Source organism: Ranitomeya imitator, chromosome 2 (assembly GCF_032444005.1).
Source record: "Ranitomeya imitator isolate aRanImi1 chromosome 2, aRanImi1.pri, whole genome shotgun sequence".
NCBI lineage: Eukaryota > Metazoa > Chordata > Amphibia > Anura > Dendrobatidae > Ranitomeya > Ranitomeya imitator.
The window spans coordinates 320390386-320409084 of NC_091283.1; the positions used below are offsets into that span (position 1 = coordinate 320390386).

Genomic DNA, 18699 nt, shown 5'->3' on the forward strand with positions numbered 1-18699 from the left:
ATGATATGAGACATGGTTTACATATAGTAAACCATCTCATATCCCTTTTTTTTGCATATTCCACACTACTAATGTTAGTAGTGTGTATGTGCAAAATTTGGGCGCTGTAGCTATTAATTTAAAGGGTTAAAGCGCGGAAAAAATTGGCGTGGGCTCCCGCGCAATTTTCTCCGCCAGAATGGTAAAGCCAGTGACTGAGGGCAGATATTAATAGCCTGGAGAGAGTCCATGGTTATTGCCCCCCCCCCCCCCTCCCCCTTCCCTGGCTAAAAACATCTGCCCCCAGCCACCCCAGAAAAGGCACATCTGGAAGATGAGCCTATTCTGGCACTTGGCCATTCTCTTCCCATTCCCCTGTAGCTGTGGGAAATGGGGTAATGAAGGGTTAATGTCACCTTGCTATTGTAAGGTGACATTAAGCCAGATTAATAATGGAGAGGCGTCAATTATGACACCTATCCATTATTAATCCAATTGTCTGAAATGGTTAAAAAACACACACACACATTATTACAAAGTCTTTTAATGAAAAAAAAACACAGGTTGTTGGAATAGTTTATTAGACTGGTAATCCACCTGAAGACCCTCGCTCTGTAAAAAAGGTAAAATAAAAAAACAACAATATCCCATACCTTCCGATGATCAGTCTCGTCCCACGCTGTAAATCCATCTGAAGGGGTTAACTAATTTTACAAGCAGGAGCTCTGCTAAAGCAGCTGTGCTCATGCCAGTAAAACCCCAGCGAATGAATGGAAAGTAGGTCAATGACCTGTAGTTACCTTCAGTTGCGGTGAGGCGCCCTCTGCTGGATGTCCTCATATGAACTCGAGCCTGGGAACTTTTTAGAATATTTTCCCACGCAATTGAATTACCAGCTTTTAAGCTATATAGCGCTGTATGAAATATTAATATATATATATATATATATATATGTGTCTCACTGACATATATATATATATATATATCCCTATACTATGTGTAGACATTTATTTTATCTATTCTTTTCTAACCTGTCAGTGTGATTTTACTGTACACCGCACTGAATTGCCGGCTTTTCTATAGAACACCGCTGCGTATTTCTCGCAAGTCACACTGCTGGTCCGTGTGTAATCCATATTTTTCTGGCCCCCATAGACTTTCATTGGCGTATTTTTTGCGCAATACGGTGACAAACGCAGCATGCTGCGATTTTCTACGGCCGTAGAACACCATATAATACGGATCAGTAAAATACAGCTGATAGGAGCTGGGGCATAGAGAAGCATTGTACCGTATGCAATCCGTTTTTTCAGCACCTCTCTTACGTCCGTAAAACACGGTAGTGTGACGCCGGCCTTAGTGTGTATACGTCACCTCACCCTATATACTGAACTATGGGATACATGTTTTTTCTATTAGTCACCTACTGACTAACCTTCAGGGGGTGAATTATGGGTATAGTTTTACATTTGGAATTAATAGTTTAGTTTTATCCTTTTGTCAGCAAACATGAGGAATGACAAGAGACAACCCATTTCAGAAGATTCAATTTTGGTTAAAACTATTACAACATTATGAACATAAAAAAGGCTTTTCCCCTATGTGACGTCTCAGATGATTTCCAAGTAAAATATTTCCCACATTAACAAAATGAAAAAGGCTTCTCCTCTGTGTGAGTTCTTTGATGTCTAACAAGAAGCAGTTTCCATTTAAAACATTTCCCACAATCTGAACAGGAAAAAGGCTTCTCCCCTGTGTGAGTTCTCTGGTGACTAACAAGATACCCTTTGTAGGTAAACAATTTCCCACATTCTGAACATGAAAAAGGATTCTCCCCTGTGTGAGTTCTCTGGTGACTAACCAGATTCCCTTTGTAGGTAAAACATTTCCCACATTCTGAACATGAAAAAGGCTTCTCCCCTGTGTGAGTTATCTGATGACAAACAAGATTTCCTTTGTAGGCAAAACATTTCCCACATTCTGAACATGAAAAAGGCTTCTCCCCTGTGTGAGTTCTTTGGTGTTCATCAAGATGCCCTTTGTAAGTAAAACATTTCCCACATTCTGAACATGAAAAAGGCGTCTCTACTGTGTGAGTTCTTTGGTGTTCATCAAGACTCCCTTTGTAAGTAAAACATTTCCCACATTCTGAACATGAAAAAGGCTTCTCCCCTGTGTGAGTTCTCTGATGACAAACAAGATTTCCTTTGTAGGTAAAACATTTCCCACATTCTGAACATGAAAAAGGCTTCTCCCCTGTGTGAGTTCTTTGGTGTTCATCAAGATGCCCTTTGTAAGTAAAACATTTCCCACATTCTGAACATGAAAAAGGCGTCTCTAATGTGTGAGTTCTTTGGTGTTCATCAAGACTCCCTTTGTAAGTAAAACATTTCCCACATTCTGAACATGAAAAAGGCTTCTCCCCTGTGTGAGTTCTCTGATGACAAACAAGATTTCCTTTGTAGGTAAAACATTTCCCACATTCTGAACATGAAAAAGGCTTCGCCCCTGTGTGAGTTCTTTGGTGTGCAACAAGATTCCCTTTCTGGTAAAAACATTTCCCACATTCTGAACATGAAAAAGGCCTCTCTCCTGTGTGAGTTCTTTGGTGTGTAACAAGATGCCCTTTCTGGTTAAAATATTTCCCACATTCTGAACAGGAAAAGGGCTTCTCCCCTGTGTGAGTTCTATGGTGAGTGACAAAATTTGATTTCTTGTCAAAACATTTCCCACATTCTGAACATGAAAATGAGTTCTTTGCTTTAGGAGCAGTTTGTTTTTTAATGCCTCTTTTGTGACTTTCATTACCCTTAGTAGTCAGTAATGAATCAGAAGATGGGACTTGTTTTATAGGATCAGATGACAGATCTTTGCTGTGAATGGATGATGATATATCTGGAGTAACAGGAATCACTTCAGTTGTAGCTTGTAGGATCTCAAGACCATCAGATTTAAAAATTGAAGATGTCAGCTGTCCCTCTGATCTCTTGGTACAGTCATCTAAGATAAAAACATTTGTTTTTAATAAAATATCCTTGAGTTTTATATTTTTGAACATTTCTACTTAAATTGTCCATAAAAATGGCAAGCTATGTAAAATACTTTAATTATTTACCAAGACAATGGAAATTCACAGTCTAAAAGAAAACCTTGTTGGATGAACCAGTAGTGTGTGGTGTTGAACTGTTTGTTCATTCTGCCTCCCAAATGCTAAATAAAAACAAACTAATCAATGTTATGTAGGCGAAAATAATACCAATTCTCATCTCACAAAAACAAATTAACAGTCAGGTCCATCATCTGTCAATGGAAAAACAGAGGTTCCCACACTACTTGTGGCTTAAAGGCTGTTGAAAAGCAACAGCGTTTCTATAAACCAATCCAGTAAAATCCGCTCTCACTTCTGAGTCTTGCAGTGTGCTCAAACAACATTTAGGATCCCTGTGTTTAGCAATATTATATAGTGAGAAGAATCCACTTAATCTGCGATATGTGTCTCCTGGAGCATAATCTGGGCACTATGTGCTCAGTAATAAATTGGCAAATGTGTAATTTTCACTCTCCAACATCCACTTCATGATAATTTCCAGAAAGTGGCTGTGGAATCAAAATATTCACTCCTCCTGCACACCTGGTCAAAATTGTTGGTACCCCTCATTTAATGACAGAAAAACCCACAATGGTCACAGAAATAACTTGAATCTGACAAAAGTAATAATAAATCAAAAATGTGTGAAAATGAACAAATGAAAGTCAGACATTGCTTTTCAACCATGCTTCCATGGAATAAAAAAAAATAAATAAAACTAATGAAATAGGCCTGGACAGAAATGATGGTACCCTTAACTTAACCCCTTAAACAATTCTGACCACTGTCCCTTTATGAGGTTATAACTCTGGAACGCTTCAACGGATCTTGGCGATTCTGACATTCTTTTCTCGTGACATATTGTACTTCATGTTGGTGGTAAAATTTATTCGATATAACTTGCGTTTATTTGTGAAAAAAACGGAAATTTGGCGAAAATTTTAAAATTTCGCAATTTTCCAACTTTGAATTTTTATGCCCTTAAATCACAGAGATATGTCACGCAAAATACTTAATAAGTAACATTTCCTACATGTCTACTTTACATCAGCACAATTTTGGAACCAAAATTTTTTTTTGTTATGGAGTTATAAGGGTTAAAAGTTGACCAGCAATGTCTCATTTTTACAACACCATTTTTATTTTAGGGACCACATCTCATTTGAAGTCATTTTGAGGGGTCTATATGATAAAAAATACCCAAGTGTGACACCATTCTAAAAACTGCACCCCTCAATGTGCTCAAAACCACATTCAAGAAGTTTATTAACCTTTGGCCAAGAATAAGCCTCAGTACTGGACCCAGCTGACCATGTGCATGGCTCCTGCACATCAGGAGGTTATTCGCTTTCTGGTGTTGCATAATCTGCATGATGTGGTCGTGTTGGGGTTGCCATGGCTACAAGTCCATAATCCAGTATTAGATTGGAAATCCATGTCTGTGTCCAGCTGGGGTTGTCAGGGGGTACATGGTGATGTCCCATTTCTGACTATTTCGTCATCCACCCCTTCTGAGGTTCCAGAGTTCTTGTCTAATTACCGGGATGTATTTGATGAGCCCAAGTCCGATACCCTACCTCCGCATAGGGATTGTGATTGTGCTATCGATTTGATTCCTGGTAGTAAATTCCCAAAAGGTCGACTGTTTAATTTATCTGTGCCTGAGCACGCCGCTATGCGGAGTTATGTGAAGGAGTCCTTGGAGAAGGGGCATATTCGCCCGTCATCGTCGCCATTAGGAGCAGGGTTCTTTTTTTGTAGCCAAGAAGGATGGTTCACTGAGACCTTGTATAGATTACCACCTTCTAAATAAGATCACGGTTAAATTTCAGTACCCCTTGCCGTTGTTATCTGATTTGTTTGCTCGGATTAAGGGGGCTAGTTGGTTCACCAAGATTGATCTTCGTGGTGCGTATAATCTTGTGCGTATTAAGCGAGGCGATGAATGGAAAACTGCATTTAATACGCCCGAGGGCCATTTTGAGTATCTAGTAATGCCATTCGGACTTGCCAATGCTCCATCAGTGTTTCAGTCCTTTATGCATGACATCTTCCGAGAGTACCTGGATAAATTCCTGATTGTGTACTTGGATGACATTTTGATCTTCTCGGATGATTGGGAGTCTCATGTGAAGCAGGTCAGAACGGTGTTTCAGGTCCTGCATGCTAATTCCTTGTTTGTGAAGGGATCAAAGTGTCTCTTTGGTGTTCAGAAGGTTTCATTTTTGGGGTTCATCTTTTCCCCTTCTACTATCGAGATGGACCCTGTTAAGGTCCAAGACATCCATGATTGGACTCAGCCGACATCTCTGAAAAGTCTGCAAAAGTTCCTGGGCTTTGCTAATTTTTATCGTCGCTTCATCTGCAATTTTTCTAGTATTGCTAAACCATTGACCGATTTGACCAAGAAGGGTGCTGATGTGGTCAATTGGTCTTCTGCTGCTGTGGAAGCTTTTCAAGAATTGAAGCGTCGTTTTTCTTCTGCCCCTGTGTTGTGTCAACCAGATGTTTCGCTTCCGTTCCAGGTCGAGGTTGATGCTTCTGAGATTGGAGCAGGGGCTGTTTTGTCGCAGAGAAGTTCTGATTGCTCGGTGATGAAACCATGCGCCTTCTTTTCCAGGAAGTTTTCGCCTGCTGAGCGAAATTATGATGTGGGCAATCGAGAGTTGCTGGCCATGAAGTGGGCATTCGAGGAGTGGCGTCATTGGCTTGAAGGAGCTAAGCATCGCGTGGTGGTCTTGACTGATCATAAGAACTTGACTTATCTCGAGTCCGCCAAGCGGTTGAATCCTAGACAGGCTCGTTGGTCGTTGTTTTTTGCCCGTTTTGATTTTGTGATTTCGTACCTTCCGGGCTCTAAAAATGTGAAGGCGGATGCTCTGTCTAGGAGTTTTGTTCCCGACTCTCCGGGTTTATCTGAGCCGGCGGATATCCTCAAAGAGGGAGTAATTGTGTCTGCCATCTCCCCTGATTTGCGGCGGGTGCTGCAAAAATTTCAGGCTAATAAACCTGATCGTTGCCCAGCGGAGAAACTGTCCCTGATAGGTGGACGAATAAAGTTATCTCTGAGGTTCATTGTTCGGTGTTGGCTGGTCATCCTGGAATCTTTGGTACCAGAGTTAGTGGCTAGATCCTTTTGGTGGCCATCTCTGTCGCGGGATGTGCGTACTTTTGTGCAGTCCTGTGGGATTTGTGCTCGGGCTAAGCCCTGCTGTTCTCGTGCCAGTGGGTTGCTTTTGCCCTTGCCGGTCCCGAAGAGGCCTTGGACACATATCTCTATGGATTTTATTTCAGATCTTCCCGTCTCTCAAAAGATGTCAGTCATTTGGGTGGTCTGTGATCGCTTCTCTAAGATGGTCCATTTGGTACCCTTGTCTAAATTACCTTCCTCCTCTGATTTGGTGCCATTGTTCTTCCAGCATGTGGTTCGTTTACATGGCATTCCAGAGAATATCGTTTCTGACAGAGGTTCCCAGTTTGTTTCGAGGTTTTGGCGAGCCTTTTGTGGTAGGATGGGCATTGACTTGTCTTTTTCCTCGGCTTTCCATCCTCAGACTAATGGCCAGACCGAACGAACCAATCAGACCTTGGAAACATATCTGAGATGCTTTGTTTCTGCTGATCAGGATGACTGGGTGTCCTTTTTGCCTTTGGCTGAGTTCGCCCTTAATAATCGGGTCAGCTCGGCTACCTTGGTTTCGCCGTTTTTCTGCAACTCTGGGTTCCATCCTCGTTTCTCTTCAGGGCAGGTTGAGTCTTCGGACTGTCCTGGTGTGGATACTGTGGTGGACAGGTTGCAGCAGATTTGGACTCATGTAGTGGACAATTTGACCTTGTCCCAGGAGAAGGCTCAACGTTTCGCTAATCGCAGACGCTGTGTGGGTCCCCGACTTTGTGTTGGGGATTTGGTTTGGTTATCTTCTCGTCATATTCCTATGAAGGTTTCCTCTCCTAAGTTTAAACCTCGTTTCATTGGTCCGTATAGGATTTCTGAGGTTCTTAATCCTGTGTCTTTTCGTCTGACCCTTCCAGATTCTTTTTCCATACATAACGTATTCCATAGGTCATTGTTGCGGAGATACGTGGCACCTATGGTTCCATCTGTTGACCCTCCTGCCCCGGTTTTGGTGGAGGGGGAGTTGGAGTATATTGTGGAGAAGATTTTGTTTTCTCGTGTTTCAAGACGGAAACTCCAGTATCTGGTTAAGTGGAAGGGTTATGCTCAGGAAGATAATTCCTGGGTCTTTGCCTCTGATGTCCATGCTCCCGATCTTGTTCGTGCCTTTCATATGGCTCATCCTGGTCGTCCTGGGGGCTCTGGTGAGGGTTCGGTGTCCCCTCCTCAAGGGGGGGGGGTACTGTTGTGAATTCTGTGGCAGAGCTCCCTCCTGTGGTCACAAGTGGTACTTCGGCTGATTCTCTCTGTGAGCTTCCGTTGGTGGAGGAAAGTGGTACTGCGGCTTCTGAGTTTCCTTCCTCAGGTTATGTGGTGAAGTCGTTAGGTGCTGCTCTATTTAACTCCACCTAGTGCTTTGATCCTGGCCTCCAGTCAATGTTCTAGTATTGGACCTGTTTCCTCCTGGATCGTTCCTGTGGCCTGCTGCTCTGCATAGCTAAGTTCTGCTTTGCTATTTTGTTTGCTGTTTTTTTCTGTCCAGCTTGTCTATTTGTTTTTTCCTGCTTGCTGGTAGCTCTGGGACGCAGAGGGTGTACCTCCGGGACGCAGAGGGTGTACCTCCGTGCCGTTAGTTCGATACGGAGGGTCTTTTTGCCCCCTTTGCGTGGTTTTTGTAGGGTTTTGTGTTGACCGCAAAGTTACCTTTCCTATCCTCGCTCTGTTCAGAAAGTCGGGCCTCACTTTGCTAAATCTATTTCATCTCTACGTTTGTCTTTTCATCTTAACTCACAGTCATTATATGTGGGGGCTGCCTTTTCCTTTGGGGTATTTCTCTGAGGCAAGGTAGGCTTATTTTCTATCTTCAGGCTAGCTAGTTTCTCAGGCTGTGCCGAGTTGCATAGGGAGCGTTAGGCGCAATCCACGGCTGCCTCTAGTGTGGTTGGAGAGGATTAGGGATTGCGGTCAGCAGAGTTCCCACGTCTCAGAGCTCGTTCTATGTTTTTGGGTTATTGTCAGGTCACTGTATGTGCTCTGACCTCTATGTCCATTGTGGTACTGAATTACCTTATCATAACAGGACGCCATGTTGCGTTTGGAGAGCCCCTGATGTGCCTAAACATTGAAACTCCTCACAAGTGACACCATTTTGGAAAGTAGACGCCTTAAGGAACTTATCTAGATGTGTGGTGAGCACTTTGACCCCCCCAGTGTTTCACTACAGTTTATAACGCAGAGCCGTGAAAATAATTTTTTTTTTATCCGCAAACATTATTTTTTAGCCCCCAGTTTTGTATTTTCACAAGGGTAACAGAATAAATTGGACCACAAAAGTTGTTATCCAATTTGTCCTGAGTACGCTGATACCCCATATGTGGGGGGGAACCACTGTTTGGGCGCATGGCAGAGCTCGGAAGGGAAGGAGCGCCATTTGGAATGCAGACTTACATGGATTGGTCTGCAGGCGTCACGTTGCAAGTGACCCCATATTGAAAACTGGACCTCCCAAGGAACTTATCTAGATGTGTTGTGAGAACTTGTGAGAACTTTGAACCCCCAAGTGTTTCACTACAGTTTACAACGCAGAGCCGTGAAAATAAAAAATCCTTTTTTTCCCCACAAAAATGATTTTTAGCCCCCCAAATTTTTATTTTCCCAAGGATAACAAGAGAACTTGGACCCCAAAAGTTGTTGTCCAATTTGTCTCGAGTACGCCGATACCCCATATGTTGGGGTAAACCCCTGTTTGGGCGCACGGGAGAGCTCGGAAGTGAAGGAGCACTGTTTTACTTTTTCAATGCAGAATTGGCTGTAATTGAGATCGGACGCCATGTCGCGTTTGGAGAGCCCCTGATGTGCCTGAACAGTGGAAACTCCCCAATTCTACCTGAAACCCTAATGCAAACACACCCCTAACCCTAATCCCAACGGTAACCCTAACCACACACCTAACCCTGACACACCCCTAATTCTAATCCCAACCCTAATCCCAACCGTAAATGTAATCCAAACCCTAGCCCTAACCCTAGCCCTATTGGGAAAATGGAAATAAATACATTTTTTTAAATTTTATTATTTTTCCCTAAGGCTAGGTTCACATTGCGTTAGGGTAATCCGTTTAGCGCTAGCGGATTGCGCTAACGCAATGTCTTTTTAGGCGTCGCGTTTAGGGGTCGCGTTAACCTCCCCGCTCTGGCAGATCGGGGATCGGACCTCGGGCGCGCCGCGGACGCTGCAAGCGTCACAAAAGAACGGCACCTTGCTAGCGCGAGCCGAAAATGGCACGCGCTAGCGATGCGCTACACCCGAAAATCACATTGCTGTCAATGGGTGCGCTAACGGACCCGTTGCACGGCGTTAATTGCGACATTTTCACCGTGCAACGCTGTCCGTTAGCGTTAACCCATTAACGCAATGTGAACCTAGCCTAACTAAGGGGGAGATGAAGGGGGGTTTGATTTACTTTTATAGCGTTTTTTATATCGGATTTTTATGATTGGCAGCCGTCACACACTAAAAGATGCTTTTTATAGCAAAAAAGTTTTTGCGTCTCCACATTTTGAGACCTATAATTTTTCCATATTTTGGTCCACAGAGTCATGTGAGGTCTTGTTTTTTGCGGGACGAGTTGACGTTTTTATTGGTAACATTTTCGGACACAAGACAGTTTTTGATCGCTTTTTATTCCGATTTTTGTGAAGCAGAATGACCAAAAACCAGCTATTCATGAATTTCTTTTGGGGAGGCGTTTATACCGTTCTACGTTTGGTAAAATTGATAAAGCAGTTTTATTCATTGGGTCAGTACGATTACAGCGATATCTCATTTACATAATTTTTTTATGTTTTGGCACTTTTATACGATAAAAGCTATTTTATAGAAAAAATAATTATTTTGGCATCGCTTTATTCTGAGGACTATAACTTATTTATTTTTTTGGGTTATGATGCTATATGGCGGCTCGTTTTTTGCGGGACAAGATGACGTTTTCAGCGGTACCATGGTTATTTATATCCGTCTTTTTGATCGCGTGTTATTCCACTTTTTGTTCGGCGGTATGATAATAAAGCGTTGTTTTTGGCTCTTTTTTTTTTTTCTTATGGTGTTCACTGAAGGGGTTAACTAGTGGGACAGTTTTATAGGTTGGGTCGTTACGGACGTGGCGATACTAAATATGTGTACTTTTATTGTTTTTTTTTTAGATAAAGAAATGTATTTATGGGAATAATATTTTTTTTTCTTCTTTATTTAGGAATTTTTATTTACACATTTTTTTTTTTTACTCTTTTACTTTGTCCCAGGGGGGGACATCACAGATCACTGATCTGACAGTGTGCACAGCACTCTGTCAGATCGGTGATCTGACAAACAGCCGTGCAGGATTACAGAGCTGCAGCTGCAGCCTGCTCCTGACCCGGAAGTACTCCCTGCAGGACCCGGATGCAGCCCCACGGCCATTTTGGATCCGGGGACTGCAGGGAGAAGAGTACATCACCGTGTACCGATCGTCTCAGGGAAGCCCGCAGGGAGCCCCCTCCCTGCGCGACGCTTCCCCGTACCGCCGGTACACTGCGATAATCTTTGATCGCGGTGTGTCGGGGTTAATGTGCCGGGGGCGGTCCGTGACCGCTCCTGGCACATAGTGCCGGATGTCAGCTGCGATAGGCAGCTGACACCCGGCCGCGCTCCCCCCGAGAGCGCGGCCGATCGCTATGACGTACTATCCCGTCGGTGGGAATTAAGGCCCACCCCACCTTGACGGGATAGTACGTCATATGGGATTAAGGGGTTAACCACTTTGTGACTGTCAACGGTAAACTTCGGCACTAGTAGGGCTTTGTGCAGCGCCGAAGTTTGTCTACAGACGGCGGTTTTGTGCCCATCGTGACCCCCATGTATCTTATAACGAGGGCATTCCAGCGCACAACGCTTCCTATGACCCCTGACCTCATCGAGACCTGATTGGTTCAGGTCCTGATGATGTCAGCATCACACCAGCCAATGAGAAAAAAATCACTAGGAAAGTTTGTTATAGCAACAAATTTTCCTGGGCGATCTGCTTCATAAAAACACTTTCTCCTCAGATCTCCTGTCAGTGTGATATTAGAGGAGAAGCAGTGTTACAAGTAGTGTTGAGCGATACCTTCCGATATTCGGAAATATCGGTATCGGATTGGATCAGCCGATATCCAAAAAATATCAGATATCGCAGATACCCGATACCAATGCAAGTCAATGGGACACAAATATCGGAATTAAAATAAGCCCTTTCTGTCCCTGACATCCTGTTCCGGAGGGGGAAAGAGTGGTGCATGGGCGGAGACTGCGTGACTGTGTGGGACCGTGGGGGGGGTCCGTGCAGCCTGCCAGGGATCTGTACGGGCCTCTCTGGGAGTCTGTGCGGACTTCCGGGGGTCTGTGCGGCCTGCCAGGGGTCTGTGCGGCCTGCCGGGGATCTGTTTGGGCCTCTCGGGGGTCTGTGCGGGTGTGCAGGCATCGTCCGATGGGACTACAAGTCCCATCGGGCTATGCCTGCTACAATGGCAGTGACTGACACATTAGCCAATGATTGGACAGTAGTAGTCCCATCATCCGGCTAATGTGTTGAATGTAAAAAACAAACAAAAAAAAAACATACATACATAAATACTACATACATACATACTGTGAGGCTGTGGCCTCTGATACAGCTAGGGGGCGCTGTTTGTTCTCCCCAGAATGTGCATGCAGACGGATGAAGTCCATAGGTGTGCATGAGAGTCACGGATCTCCGGTCCAGGTTTTCCAGGTGGCTGAAGGCCACAGGTTTGTGTGTGTTTAAAAGCCCTGCAGTAAGGGGTATGGGTGTGTCAGGTGTCTGGCCAGGAGAGGCCAGGTGTGCGTCAGTGTCAGTCTGGTGTGTGCTGGTCTGCCGAGTGCATGGAGGCAGAGGCCAGCAGAGCCAGCACCCAGGGCAGCTTAATAGCCTGGCACCCGCAGCGTACACAGAGATGCAAGTCGTCCATAGTACTGGTCTCGGATGTGGACAGTCCTGTGCCCGGAGGTGGATGTCCTGTACCTGAAGGAGTCGGATGTGGACAGTCCTGTGCCCGGAGGTGGATGTCCTGTACCCGAAAGAGGACTAGCATGTGCAACGATTGCAAACAGGTGGATATGGTGCCCGGCTGCTATCCGGAGGATATCCTGAACTGTGTACGACTGTGTGAATAAAGAGACTGTGATACAGCGATGCAGGACACCCACGAGAACTAGTCAGAGGAGGGCTGGCGTGTGTAGTGTCTGCAACATATGAGGCTGTGTGTATAGAGACGTATAGAAACTGTGAGATGGCGTGCGGTCGCCCAGGGAAACTGGACAAGGGAAGTCTGGCCTGTTTAGGGACCGCAAATCTAAAGCCATGTAATATGTATTGCTCTGAACTGGTGTAAACTGGTCACTGATAATATCCACTGAAGTTATATGCATTTATGTGAATTGGACTTTAATGCTGTGAAGAAACACATTAAAAGAGACTTTTGTGTTTGAATTTGTGGGTCACTGCTTCTTCACTGCGTACGATGCTACTGCAGCTTTACAATACATACTACATACATACTACATACTGTACCTACTACATACATATACTACATACATATACTACATACATATACTACATACATACATACTACATACATACATACATACATACTACATACATACGAGGGGCGATCCAAAAGTAATGATAATCGGTTATTTCTATTGCACACAGAAATTAAAATAAAATGTTTTCTTCTCTCTTAGGTACCCACTAGTCCAGGAAAAAAAAAAATGACTTAAATAGACCACGATTCCCGGGAGCTACATTCATTTGAATATGAACTGCCGAGGAGTGAACATCAAAATGGAAAAAAACGAGCTCAGAGCTGTCATCAAATACCTCTGCTTGAAAAAAATGACTACCAAAGACATACACAGCGACTTGGTGGAAACATTGGGGGACTCTTCTCCTCCATATTCCACAGTTGCATGATGGGCCAAGGAATTTAAGCTGGGAAGAACATCGACGGAAGATGAACATCGTCAAGGACGCCCATCCACGTCCCTCAATGAAGAAAACGTGAAAAAAGTTGAAGACGTTGTATTGGCAGATCGAAGAGTGACTATCAGGCATGTAGCTGAGGTCACAGGGATCTCATATGGCAGTATTCAAAGAATCCTTGCAAAAGAATTGCATATGAGAAAGGTCTCCGCGCGTTGGGTGCCAAAAATGTTAACCGACGAGCAAAAGAAGAAACGAGTTGACATTTCAATAGCAAATCTCGAAAAGTTCCAAGCAGACAAGGAAAATATTTTGTCACGTTTTTTGACCATGGACAAGACCTGGATCCACCACTTTGATCCCGAAACTAAACAACAATCGATGACGTGGAAACGAGCTGACGAACGAACGCCGAAGAAATTCAAAGTGTCAAGCTCAGCAGGGAAAGTTATGGCGTCCGTTTTTTGGGACGATGAAGGAATTATTATGGTGGACTATTTGGAGAAGGGAGCCACTATTACGGGCTCCTACTACGCAGAACAAATAAGAAGATTGTGGGAGGCTATCAAGGAGAAAAGGCGCGGCAAACTGCGGGCTGGAGTGCTGTTTCACCAAGATAACGCGCCGGCTCACAAAGCTGCAGTTGCCATGGCTACCATTCAAGAAGCAGGCTTTGAACTGGTGGAACACCCCCCCTATTGGCCAGATCTAGCCCCCAGTGATTTCTTTCTCTTTCCTCAACTCAAGGAACACCTCCGGGGCAAGAAATTTGATGACAATAGCGACGTGATAACCGCTGTTGGGGATTTTTTTGAGGGTCAAGATCAAGAATTTTTTTCTAAGGGAATTCTAAGTTTAGAAAAGAGATGGACTAAATGTATAGACTTGATAGGAGACTATGAAAAAAAAAAAAAAATTTTTTTTTACTATATTCATTGTGTTTAGTATTGATTATCATTACTTTTGGATCGCCCCTCGTACTACATACATACCACATACATGCATAACTACATACATACAGTGCCTACAAGTAGTATTCAACCCCCTGCAGATTTAGCAGGTTTACACATTTGGAATTAACTTGGCATTGTGACATTTGGACTGTAGATCAGCCTGGAAGTGTGAAATGCACTGCAGCAAAAAGAATGCTATTTCTTTGTTTGTTTGGTTTTTTAAATTGTGAAAAGTCTTTTCAGAGGGTCATTTATTATTCAACCCCTCAACCCACCAGAATTCTGTTTGGTTCCCCTAAAGTATTAAGAAGTAGTTCAGGCACAAAGAACAATGAGCTTCACATGTTTGGATTAATTATCTCTTTTTCCAGCCTTTTCTGACTATTTAAGACCCTCCCCAAACTTGTGAACAGCACTCATACATGGTGAACATGGGAAAGACAAAGGAGCATTCCAAGGCCATCAAAGACAAGATCGTGGAGGGTCACAAGGCTGGCAAGGGGTACAAAACCCTTTCCAAGGAGTTGGGCCTACCTGTCTCCACTGTTGGGAGCATCATCCGGAAGTGGAAGGCTTATGGAACTACTGTTAGCCTTCCACGGCCTGGACAGCATTTGAAAGTTTCCTCCCGTGCCGAGGCCAGGCTTGTCCAAAGAGTCAAGGCTAACCCAAGGACAACAAGGAAGGAGCTCCGGGAAGATCTCATGGCAGTGGGGACATTGGTTTCAGTCAATACCATAAGTAACGTACTCCACCGCAATGGTCTCCGTTCCAGACGAGCCCGTAAGGTTTCTTTACTTTCAAAGCGTTATGTCAAGGCTCGTCTACAGTTTGCTCATGATCACTTGGAGGACTCTGAGACTGACTGGTTCAAGGTTGTCTGGTCTGATGAGACCAAGATCGAGATCTTTGGTGCCAACCACACACGTGACGTTTGGAGACTGGATGGCACTGCATACGACCCCAAGAATACCATCCCTACAGTCAAGCATGGTGGTGGCAGCATCATGCTGTGGGGCTGTTTCTCAGCCAAGGGGCCTGGCCATCTGGTCCGCATCCATGGGAAGATGGATAGCACGGCCTACCTGGAGATTTTGGCCAAGAACCTCCGCTCCTCCATCAAGGATCTTAAGATGGGTCGTCATTTCATCTTCCAACAAGACAACAACCCAAAGCACACAGCCAAGAAAACCAAGGCCTGGTTCAAGAGGCAAAAAATCAAGGTGTTGCAGTGGCCTAGTCAGTCTCCTGACCTTAACCCAATTGAAAACTTGTGGAAGGAGCTCAAGATTAAAGTCCACATGAGACACCCAAAGAACCTAGATAACTTGGAGAAGATCTGCATGGAGGAGTGGGCCAAGATAACTCCAAAGACCTGTGCCGGCCTGATCAGGTCTTATAAAAGACTATTAGCTGTAATTGCAAACAAAGGTTATTCCACAAAATATTAAACCTAGGGGTTGAATAATAATTGACCCACACTTTTATGTTTAAAATTTATAAAAATTTAATGGAGCAACAAAACTTTTTGGTTTGTAAGATTTATGCATCTGTTAATAAATCCTGCTCTTGTTTGAAGTTTGAAGGCTCTAACTTATTTGCATCTTATTAAACCTGCTAAATCTGCAGGGGGTTGAATACTACTTGTAGGCATTGTAACTACATACATAACTACATACATAACTACATACATAACTACATACATAACATACAGACATACAGTACATATAACAGAGTACATACTCACCATTACTTGTCACTTTGTTCCCCGAAGCCAGTGTCATCTGTAAAAAAGATTAAAATAACAAACAACCAATATACTCCCTGATCCACAGAAATCCACGAGTGTCCCACGACGATCTCCCGTGGAGAACGGCAGCATCAGCTGATGCGACCGCTCTCTAGGGCCTCCAGGAACACAATGACGGGAGGAAGGTATCCTTCCCACTGTATTCCTCCGCCGCAATAAAAAAAAAATAGTCCCTAGTCTCACTTTTGGCATTGCTGTGTGAGAAATTTTCCCACGCAGCAATTGCCATAAAGTGAGACTTTGAACTATAGTAACTTCTCAGTGATGCACTGCAGGAGCCATTGTCTCCTGTCAGTGTGTTACTGAAGGTCCTATAGAGCAGTGACATCACCCGATGTCACTGTTCTATAGGGGAGATCGTCGTGGGACACTCGTTATTAATTGGACTACGGCGGACAGGTAGTATACGGTTTACTATTTAATATTTTTTTCAGGCGCTGAAGTATGGCAAGTATGGTTAAATGAAGAATATTAAAATACTTTTTTCCTAATGCGTGTGTTTTATTAACCCTTTACTAGTATTGCATTAATAATGGATAGGTGTCTTATTGATGCCTCTCCGTTATTAACCCAGCTTAATGTCACCTTACAATAGCAAGGTGACATTAACCCCTTATTATCCCATATCCCACCGCTACACGGGAGTGGGAAGAGAGGGGCTAAGTGCCGGAATTGGTGCATCTCACAGATGCGTCATTTCTGGGGCGGCTGCGGACTGGTATTTGTAGCCGGGTTTGCAAATATCCATGGCCCCTCTCTAGGCTATGAATATCAGCCCGCAGCTGTCTGCGTAGCCTTTCTGGCTATAAAATATAGGGGGACCCCACATCATTTTTTTGAGGGCCCCCTATTGTAATACCCAGTAAAGGCTACGCAGACAGCTGCGGGCTGATATTCATAGCAGGCTACAAATATTGGCCCCCGGCTTTCCCCCTCTGGCGCAGAAAATTGCACGGGAGCCCACGCCGTTTTTTTCAATTAAACGCTTATTAAGGCCTCTTTCATACTTGCGTCGGTACGGGTCTGTCGCAATGCGTCAGGCCAACGTACGTTGTGAAATTTGTGCACGACGTGGGCAGTGGATACAGTTTTTCAGGAGGCCTTAATGAGCGTTTAATTTAAAGAAAAAAACGGCGTGAGCTCCCACGCAATTTTCTGCGCCAGAGGGGGAAAGCCGACGGCCGGGGGCAAATATTTGTAGCCTGCTATGAATATCAGCCCGCAGCTGTCTGCTGGCTATTAAAATAGGGGGACCCCCCCAAAAAAAATTAGGTGTGGTCCCCCTACGCTACGCAGACAGCTGCAGGCTGATATTCATAGCCTAGAGAGGAGCCATGAATATTGCCCCCCTGGCTACTAATACCAGTCCACAGCCGCCCCAGAAATGGCGCATCTGTGAGATGCACCAATGCCAGCACTTAGCCCCTCTCTTCCCACTCCCGTGTAGCGGTGGGATATGGGGTAATAAGGGGTTAATGTCACCTTGCTATTGTAAGGTGACATTAAGCCGGGTTAATAACGGGGAAGTGTCAATAAGACGCCTATCCATTATTAATCCAATACTAGTAAAGAGTTAATAAAACACATGCATTAGGGAAAAAGTATTTTAATATTCTTTATTTAACCATACTTACCATAATTCAGCGCCTGCAAAAAACGTAAAATAATAAATCGTATACTACCTGTCCGCCGTAGTCCAATTAATAACAAGTGTCCCACGATGATATCCCCTATAGAACAGTGACATCGGGTGATGTCACAGCTCTATAGGACCCTCAGTGACACACTGACAGGAGACAATGGCTCCTGCAGTGCATCACTGAGAGGTTACTATCGTTCAAAGTCTCACTTTATGGCAATTGCTGCGTGGGAAAATTTCTCACACAGCAATGCCAAAAGTGAGACTAGGGACTATTTTTTTACAGCGGCGGCGGAATACAGTGGGAAGGATACCTTCCTCCCGTCATTGTGTTCCTGGAGCCCCTAGAGAGCGGTCGCATCAGCTGATGCTGCCGTTCTCCACGGGAGATCATTGTGGGACACTCGTGGAATTCTGCGGACAGGGAGTATATTAGTTGTTTGTTATTTTAATCTTTTTTACAGATGACACTGGCTTCGGGGAACAAAGTGACAAGTAATGGTGAGTATGTACTCTCTTATATGTAATGTATGTCTGTATGTAATGTATGAATGTATTGTATGTAGTATGTATGTATGTATGTATGTATGTATGTATGTATGTATGTATGCTTTTTTTTTTTTTTTTACATTCAACACATTAGCCGGATGATGGGACTACTACTGTCCCATTATTGGCTAATGTGTCAATCTCTGCCATTGTAGCAGGCATAGCCCGATGGGACTTGTAGTCCCATCGGACGATGCCTGCACACCCGCACAAACCCCCGGCAGGCCGCACAGACCCCAGAGAGGCCAGTACAGACCCCCAGCAGGCCGCACAGACCCCAGAGAGGCCCGTACAGATCCCCGGCAGGCCGCACAGACCCCAGAAAGGCCCGTACAGACCTCCGGCAGGCCGCACAGACGCCAGAGAGGCCCGTACAGACCCCCGGCAGGCCGCACAGACCCCAGAGAGGCCCGTACAGAGCCCCGGCAGGCCGCACAGACTCCAGAAAGGCCCGTACAGACCCCCCACGGTCACACACAAACCCCGCCCGCACACACAGATGCAGTCTCCGTCCACGCACTGCGCACACTCCATTATAGTGCATCATT

General features: G+C 44.5%; 1 protein-coding gene across 2 annotated transcripts in view; it reads right to left on the minus strand.

Annotated features, from left to right (window-relative positions):
* Positions 1-1508: 1508 nt before the first annotated feature.
* Positions 1509-18699, minus strand: part of LOC138663473 (zinc finger protein 182-like) — a 62359-nt gene continuing 45168 nt past the window's right edge. For both annotated transcript variants that reach the window (XM_069749698.1, XM_069749696.1), the window contains one exon: positions 1509-2979. In XM_069749698.1, the coding sequence (XP_069605799.1) occupies positions 1622-2979 (1358 nt within the window). In that variant the 3' untranslated portion in view covers positions 1509-1621. The remainder of the gene's footprint in view (positions 2980-18699) is intronic.